Source organism: Somniosus microcephalus, chromosome 9 (assembly GCF_052327205.1).
Source record: "Somniosus microcephalus isolate GS21.2 chromosome 9, FLI_Smic_1.0, whole genome shotgun sequence".
In the NCBI taxonomy this organism is placed as follows: Eukaryota; Metazoa; Chordata; class Chondrichthyes; order Squaliformes; family Somniosidae; genus Somniosus; species Somniosus microcephalus.
Genome location: NC_140995.1, coordinates 89851597 through 89869683, shown reverse-complemented (window position 1 = coordinate 89869683; position 18087 = coordinate 89851597). Strand labels below are relative to the sequence as shown.

General features: G+C 44.0%; 1 protein-coding gene across 3 annotated transcripts in view; it reads right to left on the bottom strand.

Annotated features, from left to right (window-relative positions):
- Positions 1–18087, bottom strand: part of ldah (lipid droplet associated hydrolase) — a 535005-nt gene that overhangs the window by 139509 nt on the left and 377409 nt on the right. For all 3 annotated transcript variants that reach the window (XM_085996831.1, XM_085996830.1, XM_085996832.1), the window contains exon 4: positions 14210–14370. In XM_085996831.1, the coding sequence (XP_085852957.1) occupies positions 14210–14370 (161 nt within the window). The remainder of the gene's footprint in view (positions 1–14209; positions 14371–18087) is intronic.

Here is an 18087-nt window from a genome sequence, read left to right as displayed (position 1 = left end):
AGGAAGGGACAGAATGTATAATGATAAAGGTAAAGTAGTAAAAGGGGTAAAAGCAGGAATAAATTGTCAGAAAACATATTTGAAAGTTCTTTATCTGAATGCACGGAGCATTCGTAACAAAATTGATGAGTTGACGGTACAAATAACTGCACATGGGTATGATCTGGTGGCCATTACGGAAACATGGCTGCAAGATAATCATGACTGGGAACTAAACATACAAGGGTATTTGACAATTAGGAAGGACAGACAGGAAGGAAAGGGAGGTGGGGTTGCTATGTTAATCAAGGATGGAATCACTGCAATAGTCAGAAATGATATTGGGTCAAAGGATCAGGATAGTGAAATAGTTTGGGTGGGGATAAGGAATAAGAAGGGGAAAAAGTCACTCGTGGGCGTAGTCTATAAGCCTCCTAACAGTTGCAACTCTGTTGGTCGGAGTATAAATCAGGAAATAGTTGGGGCTTGTAATAAGGGAACAGCTATAATCATGGGGGATTTTAACTTTCATATTGACTGGACTAATCAAATTGGGCATGGCAGCCTTGAGGAAGAGTTTATAGAGTGTATTAGGGATGGGTTCCTTGAGCAGTATGTAACTGAACCAACCAGGGGGCAGGCAATCTTAGATCTGGTCCTGTGTAATGAGACAGGATTAATAAAAAATGTCCTAGTAAAGGATCCCCTTGGAATGAGTGACCATAATATGGTTGAATTCTAAATTCAGTTTGAGGGTGAGAGAGTTGGTTCTCAAACCAGCATACTGAGCTTAAATAAAGGAGACTATGAAGGTATGAGAGTAGAATTGACTAAAGTGGACTGGGAAAACAGATTAAAGTGTAAGACGGTACAAGAGCAGTGGTCTACATTCAAGGAGATATTTCACATCTTTCAAGATAAATATATTCCACTGAGGAAAAAGGGGAGTAAAAGAAAAGACAGCCATCCGTGGCTTAGTAAAGTAATAAAGGATAGTATCCGACTGAAAACAAGGGCATATAAAGTAGCCAAATCTAGTGGGAGGATAGAAAATTGGGAAGCATTTAAAAGCCAGCAAACAACAACTAAAAGATTAATTAAGAAAGGGAAGATAGATTATGAAAGTAACCTGGCAAAAAATATAAAAACAGATAGCAAGAGTTTCTACAGCTATATAAAAAGAAAAAGGGTGGCTAAAGTGAACGTTGGTCCCTTAGAGGATGGGACCAGGAAACTAGTGGTGGGGAACATGGAGATGGCAAAGACGCTGAACAAATATTTTGTATCAGTCTTTACAGTAGAGGACACTAAAAATATCCCAACACTGGACAAACAGGGGGCAATGGGGGGGGGGGAGGAGCTAAAGACAATTAAAATCACTAAGGAGATGGTACTCAGTAAAATAATCGGACTTAAGGCGGATAAATCCCCCGGGCCTGATGGCCTACATCCTAGGGTCTTGAGAGAAGTGGCGGTAGGGATTGTGGATGCATTGGTGATTATTTTCCAGAACTCCCTGGACTCAGGAAAGGTCCTGGCAGATTGGAAAACTGCTAATGTAACACCCTTATTTAAGAAGGGAAATAGACAAAAAGCTGGAAACTATAGACCAGTTAGCCTAACATATGTGGTTGGCAAAATGTTGGAGTCCATTATTAAGGAAACAGTAACAGAGCATTTGGATAAACATAATTTAATAGGACAAAGTCAGCGTGGTTTTATGAAGGGGAAGTCATGTTTCACAAATTTGCTCGAATTCTTTGAGGATGTAACATACAGGGTGGATAAAGGGGAACCAGTGGATGTAGTGTATTTGGACTTCCAAAAGGCATTTGACAAGGTTCCACACAAAAGATTACTGATCAAGATAAGAAATCACGGGATTGGGGGTAATATACTGGCATGGGTGGAAGATTGGCTATCTAACAGAAAACAAAGAGTTGGGATAAATGGTTCATTCTCGGGCTGGCAATCAGTAACTAGTGGTGTTCCGCAGGGGTCAGTGCTGGGACCCCAACTCTTTACAATCTATATTAACGATTTGGAGGAAGGGACCGAGTGCAACATATCCAAGTTTGCCGACGATACAAAGATGGGAGGGAAAGCAGTGAGTGAGGAGGACATAAAAAACCTGCAAAAGGACATAGACAGGCTAAGTGAGTGGGCAGAGATTTGGCAGATGCAATATAATGTTGGAAAGTGTGAGGTTATGCACTTTGGCAGAAAATATCAAAGAGCAAGTTATTATCTAAATGGAGAGAAACTGCAAAGTGCTACAGTACAAAGGGATCTGGGGGTCCTGGTGCATGAAACACAAAAAGTTAGTATGCAGGTGCAGCAGGTGATCAGGAACGCCAATGGAATCTTGGCTTTTATTGCAAGGGGGATGGAGTATAAAAAGTCTTGCTGCAGTTATACAGGGTATTGGTGAGGCCACACCTGGAATACTGCATGCAGTTTTGGTTTCCATATTTAAGAAAATATATACTTGCTCTTGAGGCGGTTCAGAGAAGGTTCACTCGGTTGATTCCGGAGATGAGGGGGTTGACGTATGAGGAAAGGTTGAGTAGGTTGGGACTCTACTCATTGGAGTTCAGAAGAATGAGAGGCGATCTTATCGAAACATATAAGATTGTGAGGGGGCTTGATCGGGTGGATGCGGTGAGGATGTTTCCACTGATGGGTGAGACTAGAACTAGGGGCATAATCTAATAAGGGGCTGCCCTTTCAAAACTGAGATGAGGAGAAACTTCTTCACTCAGAGGGTAGTAAATCTATGGAATTTGCTACCCCAGAGAGCTGTGGAAGCTGCAACATTAAATAAATTTAAAATGGAGATAGACAGTTTCCTAGCAGATAAGGGAATTAGGGGTTACGGGGAAAGGGCAGGGAAGTGGACGTGAGTCTAGATTTGGATCAGCCATGATCCTATTGAATGGCGGGCAGGCCCGAGGGGCCGTATGGCCTACTCCTGCTCCTACTTCTTATGTTCTTATGTTCACAGCACACTTTTGGACCCCTCCGACCCCCGCAGACCCACTACTCGCCTCGGTGACCCTGGCGGGTTTGGGAACCTTCGGGAAGCCCACACTTGTGTGGGCAAAATGGGGATAATCCTCTTATCTGCCTGCTAACTACCTGTTAACAGGCAGTTAAGTGACTATAATCCCTTCCCGCCTCCAAGGAGATGGGACCCGGCGCGGGACAGCTTCCCGCCTCCTGGCAAGATGGCACAGAGACGGGTTGGGGGCGGATTGGACACTCGCCCCCAAATTCTGCCATTTTCCCGGCAGTCCCGCCTCCAAACCTGCCTCCCCAGGGCTGGCAAAATCCAGCCAAAGAATCTGCAAAGGGATAAGTGAGTGGGCAAACATTTGGCAGATGGAGTATAATCTGGGAAAGTGTGAGGTTATTCACCTTGGTAAGAAAAATAAAAAAACAGATTATTATTTAAATGTAGAGAGATTTCAAAATGCTGCAGTACAGAGGGACCTGGGAGTCCTTGTGCATGAAACAAAAAGTTAGCATGCAGGTACAGCAAGTAATCAGGAAGGCAAATGGAATGTTGGCCTTTATTGCAAGGGGGTTGGAGTATAAAAGCAGGAAAGTCCTATTTCAACTGTACAGCGTATTGGTGAGTTCACACTTGGAGTACTGCGTACAGTTTTGGTCTCCTTATTTAAGGAGTGATATACTTGCATTGGAGGCAGTTCAGAGACGATTCACTAGGTTGATTCCTGAGATGAGGGGGTTGACTTACGAAGAAAGGTTGAGCAGGTTGGGCCTATACTCATTGGAATTTAGATGAATGAGAGGTGATCTTATTGAAACATATAAGGTACTGAGGGGGCTCATCAAGGTAGATGCAGAGAAGATGTTTCCCCTCATGGGGGAATCTAGAACTGGGGGCATAGTTTCAGAATAAGGGGTCGCCCATTTAAAACTGAGATGAGGAGGAATTTTTTCTCTCAGAGGGTCGTGGGTCTATGGAATTCTCTGCCCCAGAGAGCTGTGGAGGCTGGGTCATTGAATGTATTTAAGGTGGAGATAGACAGATTTTTGAACAATAAGGGAGTGAAGGGTTATGGGGAGCGGGCAGGGAAATGGAGCTGAGCCCAAGATCAGATCAGCCATGGTCTCATTAAATGGTGGAGCAGGCTCGAGGGGCCAAATGGCCTACTCCTGCTCCTATTTCTTATGTTTTTATGTTCTTATGAATGAAAGTATCATGTTACTTAAACTGCCATAACCCTATTTACAATAGTATATTGCAAGAAATAGCAGAGGGACTCTTATGTTTGTTGACAATCTAGCCCAGCGGATATAATTACTAGATAACTTTTCCATTTGACACTCAAGACGCTTGGAGATATAAAATGGTACCTTCTTTTATAGTGAAAGTAATATTAATTTATAAGAAATAAACATTAAAAAATGAAAAAACTCAATAAATGTTAATTTGCAGCAATATCTTCAAATGAGCACAACTATGCATAAATAATGGTAACATTCAAGTAAACAAAATTAAAACAATAATGGCCAGAATTTTCCAGGGGGTCAACGGGTGCAATCGGTGGCAGGTTGGGTGGGAAAGTGTTTTTTTTGACAGCAGGTCGCGAACCCACCGCCACGCGCCTTTCCCAATGTCGGGTTTGTCAACGCTGAGCAGACCCGACTGGCAGAGGCAGGGGACTTAATTGAAATGATTAACATCTAATTGCCAGATGCTTACCAGCCTTTTTTCATTTACCTTTTGTCTTTAACTTCATGGGTTTATACTCTCTCACCTTGGTCCTCAGAATACCACCACGATCAGCCCCAACACCAGCAGCACCTGGCACACCATCAGTACCAACAACAACATCAACACCAACCTTCACCGCAATCAACTGATGCTGCGCAGGATAGAGGGCATCAGCACCTGACCACACTGCGGCCCGGGATGGCCTCACCATGGCCAGATGTACTTCACTTGATGCTGTACACCCTGGCTGCCACATGATGGGTGGCACCACCCCACACTATAAAGCAGCCTAAAGGCCAAATGAGAAGGCAGTGAGGTAGAGTTGTCTGCCATTGGCATACATATGGAAGCTAATCACAAAGCTTCTGGATAATGTTGATGAGCTGTAGTACGTAGATAATGAAGAGGAAGGAGCCAAGGCTGGATCACTGGGTACACCAGGGACAAGTATGCGAGCAGAGGAAAAGTAACCACTGGCAGCAATACAGAGTGGAATAGTATAGCTGCAAGGGAACAATGCATTCAAGGTCCTTTTATATTCTAGGAGACCCATGCTAGTGCCACTGCATTTCACAAGTGCTAGTCCTGCGCAACTGGCGGCAAGCTAATTATAAAACTGCCAGGACCTCCTGGCGTGCAGCTGGCTATGCAAGACCCACAGAAACAGCAAAATATAGAAACGTATAATAACAATAAAAGCCAATACAATTAATGCTATGCAAAGTAGTGTCAAGTTGTGCCCTACAGTACTTATGTACCAGGACTAAAGTTACAGGGATAAATTTCCATGTGCATGAGCGTTAATCTGGGGGTGCAGGTCAACCGGTACCATTGTGGAACCCGCCTGATTTTCCTCCCATTGAAACACCCGATTTTCCTCCCATTGAAATCCTTGAAGGAAACATTCATGGAAACAGTTGAGCTGTTCAGCTACAGGAAAAAAGAAGTGTGATCGGTAGTTTGTATTCAACTAGACTTACATTTTAAAGACAGTGGGCTCGATTTTCATTGAGCTGTGGAGTCAGGCTTGGAGGTGTGCGGGGGGTTAAAATCGCAAAAACTGGCGGGCGGGACCCCTTCCCCGCCTGGTTCCTGACCCCGAGCAATTTTAACTCAGGCGTGTCTGATGGTCCCGACTCCGTCTCGCATCCAACAGGCGGGACTGGTCTTTAAGGCTCTTAATTACCACTAAATGGCCTCTATAATCCTATTTTAACAGGCCCTTGCAAATTTAACCCTTTTCCCACGTAAAACATGCCTGGTGGGAATCACGAATGTGAAACCTGGCGGGAGCACTATTGGATTGCTGACCATCAACTGCAGGTCAACCATTAAAGAGGAGATTTGATCAGCCATCATTGCAGGTGGCAGGACTTAGTGGTCTCAGGTCTGGGGCAACTTTTACAAGGCTTAACCACACCTGTGGAAGGTTGGAGCCTCACACCCATCTCCAGTGTGGCCTCCTGGGAAACTCCCCTCGCCACCTTCACTCAGCGCTTCCTCAACGGAGGCATATACCAGAAGCATGGGAGCCATTTATTTCCTTCCCATCTGGGCATTAGAGGAGCTCGAGCACCAGCCGCGGCAGCAGCAGAACCAGGAACAACAGCAGCAGCAGGAGCAGGAGCGCCAAGCTGCTGCTCACCTACCTGAGGCTGCACAGGCCAGAAGGGGCCAGCGCCTGGAAGCCCGTCGGCGCAGGAGATACCCCCCAAACAGGGTCTACAGACTCAGGGTCACCTATCTCAACATGTCTGAGCAGCAGTGCCAAAGGCGGCTCCGACTTTTGCGAGAGGTAGTGACTGACATCTGCGCAATGCCACAGCAAGACCTGCTGCCCAGAGGACCAGGTGGTCAAGCATTACCAGTGGCCATCAAAGTCACCACCGCACTCAACTTTTTTGCCTCAGGCTCATTCCAGGGATCAGCAGCAGACATCAGCGGCATCTCCCAGGCGGCCGCACACACTTGCATCACGCAGGTAACCGATGCCCTCTTTGCCCTCGCGAACAATCACATCCATTTCACCAAGGATCGAGCAAGTGTCACAGTGCGAGCGGTTGGATTAGCTCATCTGGCAGGCTTTCCAAGGGTGCAGGGCGTCGTTGACTGCACACATGTGGCCCTTAGGGCACCCCATCGCAATGCAGGTATTTTTGTCAACCGCAAGGGCTTCCACTCCCTTAACGTTCAGCTGGTGTGTGACCACATGAAGGAAATTTTGCATGTTTGTGCCAAGTACCCTGGCAGTTGCCATGACTCCTTCATACTGCGCCAGTCTAGTGTGCCTCCGCTATTCAGTCCGCCAGGCCAACTTAACGGATGGCTACTTGGAGACAAGGGCTATCCCCTGAGGACATGGCTAATGACGCCATTGAGGAGGCCAGCCAACGAAGCTGAGGAGTGCTACAACTCCAGCCACATTTCCACCAGATCCATTATCGAGCAAACCATCAGTTTGCTGAAAATGCGCTTCAGATGCCTGGATAGATTAGGTGGAGCCCTGCAGTACTCAGGAGCCAGGGTCTTCAGAATCGTCATGGTTTGCTGTGCACTTCACAACATGGCACAGCGTCGTGGCTTGCAGATTCCTGAGGACCAAGTGGCTCCTCACATATCCTCCTCAGATGAGGAGGAGGAGAAGGAGGAGGGCGAAAACGAACATCCTGCAGAGGCCCATCAACCAGCGGCAGCATTACGCGAGAACACTGCTGCCCGGGATGCAAGGAACGCACTCATCCTGGCCAGATTTGCTTAGCCTAGTCAATCAAACGCTTTTGCCTCGTAGCTTCTTACCAGAGCATTGACAATGTCCAAGAACCAGAGGATTCCTAGCACTCTGACCATCATACTGACAGTTGCAAGTATTCCTAAGGCCTCAATGTGGAAGTCCCAACAGCGAAATGACACCACAACTGCAACATTTGCCATCAGAATTTTTATGCACAATTACAATGTGATGGCATTTTTACACTAAACACAAAATTGCACCCAAGTGACGCGTGCTCCTAAGTAGTGCTTCTCCTGTGGCTTCAGCAGATGTGGAGGCCCCTTCCTCACTTTCCTGCTGCTCCTGTCTCGACACCTTTTCCAGGCGTCCTCTGGGGTTGCGAGCCTGTGAGGGCTCGTCAACAGTCTGCTGTTCCTGCGGCTGTGCAGGGGTTGTGACGTCTATCTCACTTGGGTGTGCACTCTGGTGGGGCTCTGAAAGAGGGCTCTGCAGTGGCATGAAAGTGTGAGCGCTTGGAGAGGAACCCCCACTTCCTTGAGGTCTGCCACCAACCTCCCTCTCATGGGTCAGGTCCCCTTCAGCGCCTGCAAGTGGCTGGAGAGCACCTTGCTGCACATCAGGGGGGCCATGGGGACCCGTATCTGCAATGGCAATCTTACTCAGAAGGACTTCCATGAAGGTCTGGTTTCTCTGTTCAATAGATGCCCATCACTCCTCAAGAGATGTCATTCTATTCTGAACAATGACCATGTTTTCCATACCCTGGCGACTAAGCTCCTCCATGGCCGTAGCCCTCCTCTCCTCTACCGTAGCCATCCTCTCCTCTACGGTAGCCAGCCTTACCACGGAGGTAGCAAGCGTTTCCACGGAGGTAGCCATCCTTTCCGTGGTGATGCGTTCATGCGCCAATGACTCCACAAAGGCTCTGCTCATGTTCGCTATGGACTCCTCCATTCGCTCCACACTCGCAGCGACCCTAGAGACAAAACCTGCCAGAGACTCCTGCATCTGTGCCTGGAGTTCCATTACCTCTGATCTTATGGATGGAACCAGAGGCAGAGGGTCGACATGCTGCTGAGCCCAGCTGGCAGAGTCCTGTGCCCTCTGACTAGGACTCTCCACTGCTGTCCCTGTCTCCACAATCTGCTGATGCTCACTTGTGAGCTGTGATACACCAGGTGAGAACACTACTCTATGTCCCGAAGGTCCCACTGAGGTGTGAGTGTCTGTGCTGGTGCTGGGTGCGCTGAATTCTGCTAACGCTGCGCCCTCAGAGGTTGCAGCTTCCTCTGAGGAGTCTGGCTGCTCAGCCTCTTCTTCCTGGCTAGGGGGACGGGGGCTCTCGATGGTCCTGTGGGGGAGTAAAGGAAAGAGTCAGAGATGTGATGCAAAGGCTACATGCACATAGCTTTTTGCAGATGCTCATAAGTCCATCTGTTACAGCTTCACAATCATTATCAGCGACTCATGCAATGTCAAAGAAAGAGATGGGAAACTTTTCTGTCACCAGATTGCTGTGTTGCACCCATCTGTCCATCCCCCACGTGCGAATCAACCTCAGTGCCCATGATTTCCAGGACAGCCTCCTCCCAGGGGGTCAGGTGGGCTATTGAGGGTGGCCCTCCTCCTGTCCTGGCTCGCTCTCTTTTGTTGTGAGCTCTCTTTTCCTGCAATGAGGGAGACAAGTGGAGGTTGACTGAGAATGAAGGGGTGAGTGTAGAGATTGCATAGCATAGGTACTTAGAAGGAGATAAAGATGGAGTGAGGTTGCAAGACCAAGGGCCCTCCCTGTGTGTTGTCAGTTGTGTTCAAAGCATCAGAGTGATATGGAGTGTGAGGGCTGCATGGTGGAATAGTTATGTGAATGTGAGCATAGAGAGAGAGGGAATGGGTAAGGGTGCATGGATGTCAGTGTCAAGTGGGATGTGGAGGAAGAGATTGCTAAAGCTGAGTGCTGGCGAGGAAAGGCAATGGGGATCAGATTGAGGGTGATGGGAAATTCATACTCACTTTTCCAGTGCGCTGAAGGTCATGAAACCTTTTCCTGCACTGTATCCAGGTTCTGTGGGTGGCTCCCAAGGAGTTGACCTCCTCAGCCACCTGCATCCACACAACCTTGGTCTGAGTGGGAGGCCTCTTCCTCCTTGATGAAGGGAACAGGACCTCCCTGTTGGCCCTAGCCCCATCGACTAATACCTGCAGTGCTGCCTCGTCAAAGCGAGGAGCTGCTCTTGCCCTCCCACTTGTCATCTTTCCTGCAGGTCCCTCTGACACCAAATGGAGGAAGCTTGGAAGCCTGCAGAAGAAGCAAGGCTTGCTGTGGACCTTAAATGCAGCAGCAATGATGACATCATCGGAGGGGACTTTCAGTCATGAAAAACCCCTTTGCAAAGGCTTCCCACACTTTGGAAATCAATTGGCCAATTGAGTTAAAATTGCATCAACCTCCCACATCCATTTAGATTCATGTGGGAAACACGAAATTCGGATAATCGAGCTCGGTGTTTTTGTTGGCTAACTGCCAGGATGTTGTATTTAAAACTTTAAAAAAAATCCACATTATGCGACTTGCAACTTACATTGGAGTTCAACATAAATTCATATCGAGTTGGTTTCAAATAAATCTGAACATCACCAAATAATTTGTACATTACTGCAATGATGACAGCTCATGTTAACAGTTATGGTTTAAATGTAAAGCAGTGCAACATAATAATTGTGAGGTTTGAGTTTCAGTATTTGATACAGCAGAGAAGTTTAGCCACTATATAGATCAACAAAAGGGATACTGTCTCTTTAAAATAGAAGTATGTTTCCAATTTGAAATGTTCACTGAAAGGCTTTGTTCCAGGATTGACTCAGATACCATTGATTTGACACTTTGCCAAAGGGTTTTCTATATGTTTTTATTGTGTGCAAATCATAAAGATTAACAAATGAGCTAATGCATGTTATACTACCATTTTGGCATGACACAACAAATACCCTTCCCCATGTTAATTCCATTTACATTTTATTGTTGTCTGACTATAAACATGTTTCAAGGCAAATTGTAAAAATTTCAAGTGATTTACAAAAAAAAACACATTTGGTGAGAAATAAGGAAGTGAAAAAAATAAGAAAAACAGTAATTTCTTCTATTTAGCCTTTTGGATTATTTGCCCCTTAAGAGGGTTAAACTGAATATAGAATATAACAGGGACAGTATTGGTCATAAAGAAAACACATCCATTGTTAAGATGGGTCAAAGTGATGAGACTTTAAATGCACAGGAAATATTTTTTTAAATTCAGGGCATTATGATACTTTACTCAAGTCTTTTATATTGGAAGTCAGCAATAGACAACCCACTGCATTACTTTAGTTAGTGTTCTCTTGCTTTTGATGTATTGTAATGCTCAGCCACTGGAAGCAGCAAAGCTGCAAACTGCAAAGTGCCTAAGTAATTTAATGAATATTTTAGCAAAATCATCTAGCTCAGGTTTGGCCCCTGAAAATCAGTGCTCACAGCCACAGAAACAAAAGTTAATTGATCATTTTGAATGCGCCCATTATAAAAATCAGAGCCACAATAGAAGAAAGTTAATCCCATACTACTTTGGAAATTACAAAGACCCTTGCTATGCTGCTGCAAGTGCGGTAGGGAGGGACATTTGCCCACCCATTTACCCTTGCCAGGACCTCATTCCCAAAACCTGAGGACAGTGTTATTTAAATTATAACCCCACAGATCTGGTGGTATTTCACAATGGCACCTTGTTGTTCCTTTGTGGGCATGGGGGGTGGGGGCTGGGGGGACACAGGCCAGTCTGGCTAAAGATTTCAAATGCTAAAATTTACTTCCCTGCCAGTCCTTCACTGATGGACCGAATATCCAGATAGCAAGCAATCTTTCCTGGATCAATTACCATTTGACTACAGTATTGTAGTCCTGCAGGCATACTGTGCTGGCCGCACAGAAGGCATAAGTGGCTGGATTTTCAGAAGAGCCCAGAATCCTGCTAGTCCTGCCATCCCAGCCCCCCAAAGTAACATCAGGATGCGGGGCTGGGAATGAAAGATGCGCCACTAACCGCCCCCCCTCCCCCCCATTCCAATTCCTCTTCAGAGCCAAAAAAGGCTGAAACTTGACAGGATCTGGTTCCATTCCAATTTTCTGTCCCTTCGCTCCCACGCTCCAAAATAACGCAATTTCTAGGTTCCGGTTTTTAACTTAGTAAGGTGATAGATTAGTGCCTGACACTAGTCTTTCTGAATACACAGCCAGATATAATCAGTTTGCTTATTCAAATTCCCCCTCACTTTTAAAAGTTAATTTTCTCCTCCTTTTTAGGTTGTCTTCATGAAGCATATAAGTGCACTATGTGGCATCACGGGACAGATATAAAGTTTAAATTCATATACTGATTTATTTGCATGTAATTTAAGTTCTAACAGATCTGGGTGTTCTAATGCCGGATATATCTACTGATTAAACAACAATGCCAAGAACAGTTTGTCCAAACCTCTAGGCCCACAAAATTCAGGCTAGCCAACTAGAAATACAATATAAGTGGAAATACAACTGATTGCCTGAGCTTCGAGAATCTGATTGCCAAGGCTTGGGGATAGCATGTGGCTCACAGAGGGCAAGTTGGACACCTTTACACTGGATTATTGATGAAGATGCGTAGCAGGACATGACAAGTATTGCTCTTATGTCTATGCAAAACAACTTATATTTAATATGGTCGGTAGCTAGTTTCTTAGATTTACTGCTTGAATTATGTGAAAGAGTTTTACTATTTGAGTTGCATATTTCACAGAATGGGTCAGGTCTTTGAGCTCTGAATAGCAAACCTCATTCTTTTGAGTGCCACAAATAGCAAGAATAGTCCTGTTTCATTTCCCAGTAAGGAGGGCCAATGTGCTTGCTCCAGTTAAACGAGATGATACAAGCAATCTCAGCCACTGTTCATAAGGCCCAATTCAGTAACCTATGTTGATTCCATGGCCTTTGTTTCGTTAGTTTAACTGACCTGGAGTGTCATGTTTTTGATGCGGACAGGACGAGTAAGCTAACTTTTAGGCTGTCTCTTAAATAGAGAAAAATAGATGCTGCTTTGGTCTAATAGTTTAACTTCTTACAATGTGTATAGTTGGAGAAATTGGTACAGTGGGGAAAAGCATCAACATTGTATCTTATTGGGAAATGATGTAGACAGGAGGCAGTATGGCAGTTCTGTCAAACTTTAAAACAGGACAGCATTGAGCAACAATGGCTAACAATGCAAAAGGGCCAATAAAATGCATGCTCAGCAAGCCTTGGACAAAAATAGGTTTGGTACAGATAACTAAGTAAAAAATAATAAAACTCTGGGGCTCAAGGCCAAATGTCTAAACTATGGGGATTATAAAATGGGAACAACAGAACAATAAAAATGCTACATTTTATTTAAGTTCAACAGAAAGCCAGCTCTTCTTGCATTCTCTTGTAGTCAATTATATTATGACAATTTCATTTCATTCTCTGATCTGCAAAGTGGTCGATGACAAGTTTTCTTGTTGTTGACATCAGTAGAGGCCATAGAATAGATTACCTGCTCGCTGCCTCAACTGGGGTATTTTGTATGGTATGAGCTGACTTGGGGCAAAGAAAAATAAGAGCGGTTTTGATTCAATTTATGCCATATGTCTGATGTGTGGAATGATTGTTATAATGCTGATTGAACATCGGAACTGTTAAGTTTTTCTTGAGGTCAGAAATACCAATCCTGACATGTGTTGCACCAACAGCTCTGTACATGCATAATCGAATGCCTTTAGTTAGTACACCATTGTAAAGTCTCTATCAAAATATTGTGATAATGATAAATAAATCCAAATTTTGTAATAAAAAAAGACTAAGTCATGGTACATTAGAAACACACAACAGGCCAGGTGATGCGCAGGTTTATACCACTCAAATCTTGACTGAAACACAAAAAGTTAGCATGCAGGTGCAGCAAGTAATGAAAAAGGCAAATGGAATGTTGGCCTTTATTGCAAGGAGTATAAAAGCAGGGATGTCCTGCTACAACTGTACAGGGTATTGGTGAGACCACACCTTGAGTACTGCGTACAGTTTTGGTCTCCTTATTTAAGGAAGGATATACTTGCATTGGAGGCAGTTCAGAGGTGATTCACTCGGTTGATTCCTGAGATGAGGGGGTTGACTTATGAAGAAAGGTTGAGCAGGTTGGGCCTATACTCATTGGAATTTAGAAGAATGAGAGGTGATCTTATTGAAACATATAAGATACTGAGGGGGCTTGACAAGGTAGATGCAGAGAGGATGTTTCCCCTCGTGGGGAAATCTAGAACTTGGGGGCATAGTTTCAGAATAAAGGGTCGCCCTTTTAGAACTGGGATGAGGAGGAATTTCTTCTCTGAGGGTCATAAATCTGTGGAATTCTCTGCCCCAGAGAGCCGTGGAGGCTGGGTCATTAAATACATTTAAGGTGGAGATAGACAGGTTTTTACAAGATAAGGGAGTGAAGGGTTATGGAGAGCGGGCAGGGAAGTGGCTTTGAGCCCAAGATCAGCCATGATCTTATTGAATGGCGGAGCAGGCTCAAGGGGCCAAGTGGCCTATTCCTGCTCCTATTTTTTATGTTCTTATGACTGATATAACTTGCAAGTATCAACATCAGAACATCAGTCACTAAGTATGGTATAAACATGATCTACATCAGCCTGTTGTGCAATCATCACAATTGTCCAATCAGAACACGTACCTGTAGTTCTGGTTCACGTTTCATCATTTCTAGTATCATATGACAACCAATAGAATGGCCAATCAGCACAAGCTTGATATCCTTTGGCACATTTTTCCTGAGGAAAGTTAATTTATGTTCTATTTGTCCATTCAGTCCAAAGACATCCTGTAGCTCAATGTCTGCAAGAAAAATAAAGGAACTATTGAAAATGATCACACCCTAGCACACTTGCCATATTTAAAACCTCATGTTGGTGACGGCTTCATTACAATATAAACTTTCTTGATGCCACCCCACTTTATTTCTTTCTGTATGGATTGAAAATAAGGTGGGTCTCCAATACAATTTTTGTGAAAATCAGGAGCACACGGTGAACACAATCTGAGATTTTACCACTACTGTAGTTTGAAATAATATATTGAACATAACACTTAAAAGGATAACATCTTTTGAAATTGGCTGAAAAAAAACTATTCATGATTATACCCATGAGTTGAAGCTTCAGTTACTTTCATTTAAAAAAAAAAGATCCTGGAGTGTTTGTTTGAATAAGCACTAAATATATTAAGATTTATGAATGAAATATTACATTGAAACTAATTAGGTTGTACATAAAGCCATTCAACAGTATAAACATTACAAGGGTGAGACAGTACAAGCATGCAATGAACAAAAGCCATTTAGCCCATTAAGCCTGTTACTTTCAAAGAATATTTACAATCTACCCTACCATAACTCCGCCCCACTTATTTGCAGGTTAGAGAGTATTTATGTAGAACCTTATCCTAGGAAATTAAATATATAAAGGGAAAAATTCGGCTACTTACCGCCATGAGTTACCAGCAGGTGCCCCCCTCCCCCCACCATTTTGGTGAGGACCATAGTGCTGCCGATAGCATCGGTTATGATCCTCACCCTGGACATGCAAATATGGAGCGTGTGACGTCAGTCGGCGTGCAACGCCGCCTTGATGCCATGCTCTGCGAATTTGGATCTTTGTTCAGCACTGGGTCCTAAGTTCGCTCTGAAAAGCGGGCTGACAGAGATGCTGCCAGCTCTTCTTAAAGGGACACACACATCTTTCAGGTAAGTTTGCATTTAAGTCTTTGGGCTGGATTTTTAATATTTTATTGAAGTAGTGGCTTGTTGCAATACATGTTAAAAGTTTTTCAAGTGTGCAGCGAGTGCTGCTGGATGCTTGCAAGGCCTTGGATGGTAAAGGAAGGCCTCTGAGAAGATAGAAAATGCTGGAAATACTCAGCAGGTCAGGCAGCATCTGTGGAGAGAGAAACTGAGTTCACGTCTCAGTTCGAGATGTTGCCTGACCGGCTGAGAATTTCCAGCATTTTCTGCTTTTATTTCAGATTTCCAGCAACCGCTCGCAGAGGGAAGAGGAAGACGCAGAAGAGGAAGAAGCGGAAGAGGAGGAAGTGAAGGGGAGGAAGCAGAAGGAAGGATGCAGCCCAGACAGCCCCTTGACCACTGGTCTGAGGTCATGAAGCTTCTCTGGGCATTCGGCGATCTGGTTCCACATTGTTTTTTCTGGAGGGTCTTCTGGCCCCTGTGGGTAGAGGACCTCTCTTGCAGTGTTGACCACCTGCACAAAGCTGGAGTGCTATGCATGAGATCCTAGGTGCCCTTCCCTGGTTTGCTGAGCCATTTGTGTTAGTGTTGAAGCACTTTTCCCATTTTTTTAGGTGTGGAAGGCAGTTCAGCTTTAAGAGCTGAAGTCTGCCATTTGGGAATTCTTTTTAATGTTAATTTTTTTCAGAATGCATTTGAGCTCTAAGGGCTAAAAACTGCCTCTTTAAAAAAAAAATTTTTTCATTTTAGAAGGCAGTTCCCCTTTAAGGGACTGCACTGCTTCTAAAATGACAGCCTTGCTTTAAGAGAAGACTGTTCTTGCTGCAATGACGCTACGGCCATGCTACATTGGGCTTCCTGCTGTGACTGCCGCCAGGAGAACCGGCCTTGCGCAATGAGTTTTGCATTGGGCTAATATTAATTAGCAACCAGCACTAACATCCTGGTCCTGCCACGCCATTAATTCTGGCGGTCGTTAACTCCAGCCAGAGGTGGCACCGGAAGATTTTATAAACTCTCCAATTTTTAGCCCATAAACTCTAGAATATCGATCTATATTCACGATTCAGCTCTGGCTAGACACATTTCCCATTTCCTTGTTCACAGTAGCACAGAAATCATGTTCCACTGAGTATTTGATTACCTCTGTCCCCAGGTTTTTATCATGTTACATGCATTTGTTAAATATATCCTGATACCATTAATGCAAACGTTGACAGCCAACACTGGCACTGAAGACGCAGAAGTGCACAAATCAAGTGCTCTCCAAGGAAGGCAAGTAATATTATTCCAACATGATGAACAAGATTAATGTCACTCAGAGAATAATAATCCATTTGGAAAAGATATTTTAATGGCCTCTCTCTCTGGTGAGATCTCATTCTGTGAAGCTATTTTGTCTGGGTCCAGGTGGGTGAAACTTTTGCATTTTTTCTGAAGGAGAATTATCTTCAACATGGATGCATGTGAAAGGAATGGAGAAAAGACACTATCCACTGCTTGGTGCATCTTCATGCCCTGCCTCCACAATGGTAACTGGTGGAGAGGCCAAAAACCAAAGGGAAAAAAAAATCACGTGGCCAATTTAGGACAATCAGGCAAGCTCCGGGAAACTATGGTTTCCCATGACACATAGCTAGGAGAATCTAACCCACACACCTTGATATTTCCCAATATTGTTCTCTCTTAGGAACTTGTCAAATTCCTTCTTAGAGGATTGTATGTTACCCATATATATACACTCTGGTAACTTGTTCCAGATGAGAACAACCCTCTGAAAAAATAACTACTTTCTGGCATTTAACCTAACTTTTAGCCTATGTATTTTATAGGCATCGCTCTGGTCTTTCCATCATTATCCATTTAAAATATCTTATCCAAATCTACAATATCCAATGCTTTCATAAATTAAAAAACCTCAAATCATATCCCTCTGAGCCTACGCTTGTTCAAAGTGAATAACTCCAGCTCCAGAAGCCTATCCATTTCACTAAGAAATCTAACTTTAGGTATCATTTTTGTTCTCTCCTCTGCACCCTCTCTAGTGGCTAAATATGCATCAATAATGTGGCAATCAAAAGGGCAGACAATTCTCCAAATGTGGATGCAACTGTGACAAAAAATAAGCATTTAAGGATTTAATATGCTAATGTCTGTTGAATGCAGAATCATTGGTGTCAATCTGTCAGATGATGTCCCTAATAGTCAGTTGGAGAAATACTTAATTTCCAGCCATCACAAATCAAAATGGTCAGGATAAACATCACTGCCATCCTGGGGGACATTTTGGGATAGTGGGTTCGACAGACAGCTGTGTCTGGGTTGAAAACTTGGATTGGGTTTGTGCAAGGAAGAATGCTAATGATTCTCTGTAATCACTAATAATCAATGTGGCCAATGATTGTGGACTTATATTTAGCTGCCTCCACTCAACTCACCAGTAAATTTGAAACCATCTGGGATACAAATCTATTCAGAGGCTCCATGGTAGCATTTATGCTCATATGAAGTAAGCAGCTGTAGAAGAATAGTATTTTTTATATTACTGTATACTATTCAATTACCTGTTTAATGTTAAGTAAATTTGTTTGTTGGTTTATTAGCCTGAGCCTCAGTCTAGTGCAACATATATTCTTCTGTCCTTCTAAGTTGAGGTGATCATGTGGCAGCCCATGACATAGTTCAGTAAATTTCAGTACCGTGGCAAAGCTTCTCTGTTCAATTTCTAGCTAAGAATTTAAGAATTAGTGTTATAAAAATATTTTTTCCTTTGGGATTTATTCATAAAATACACCCTCAAAATAAAAATGGAA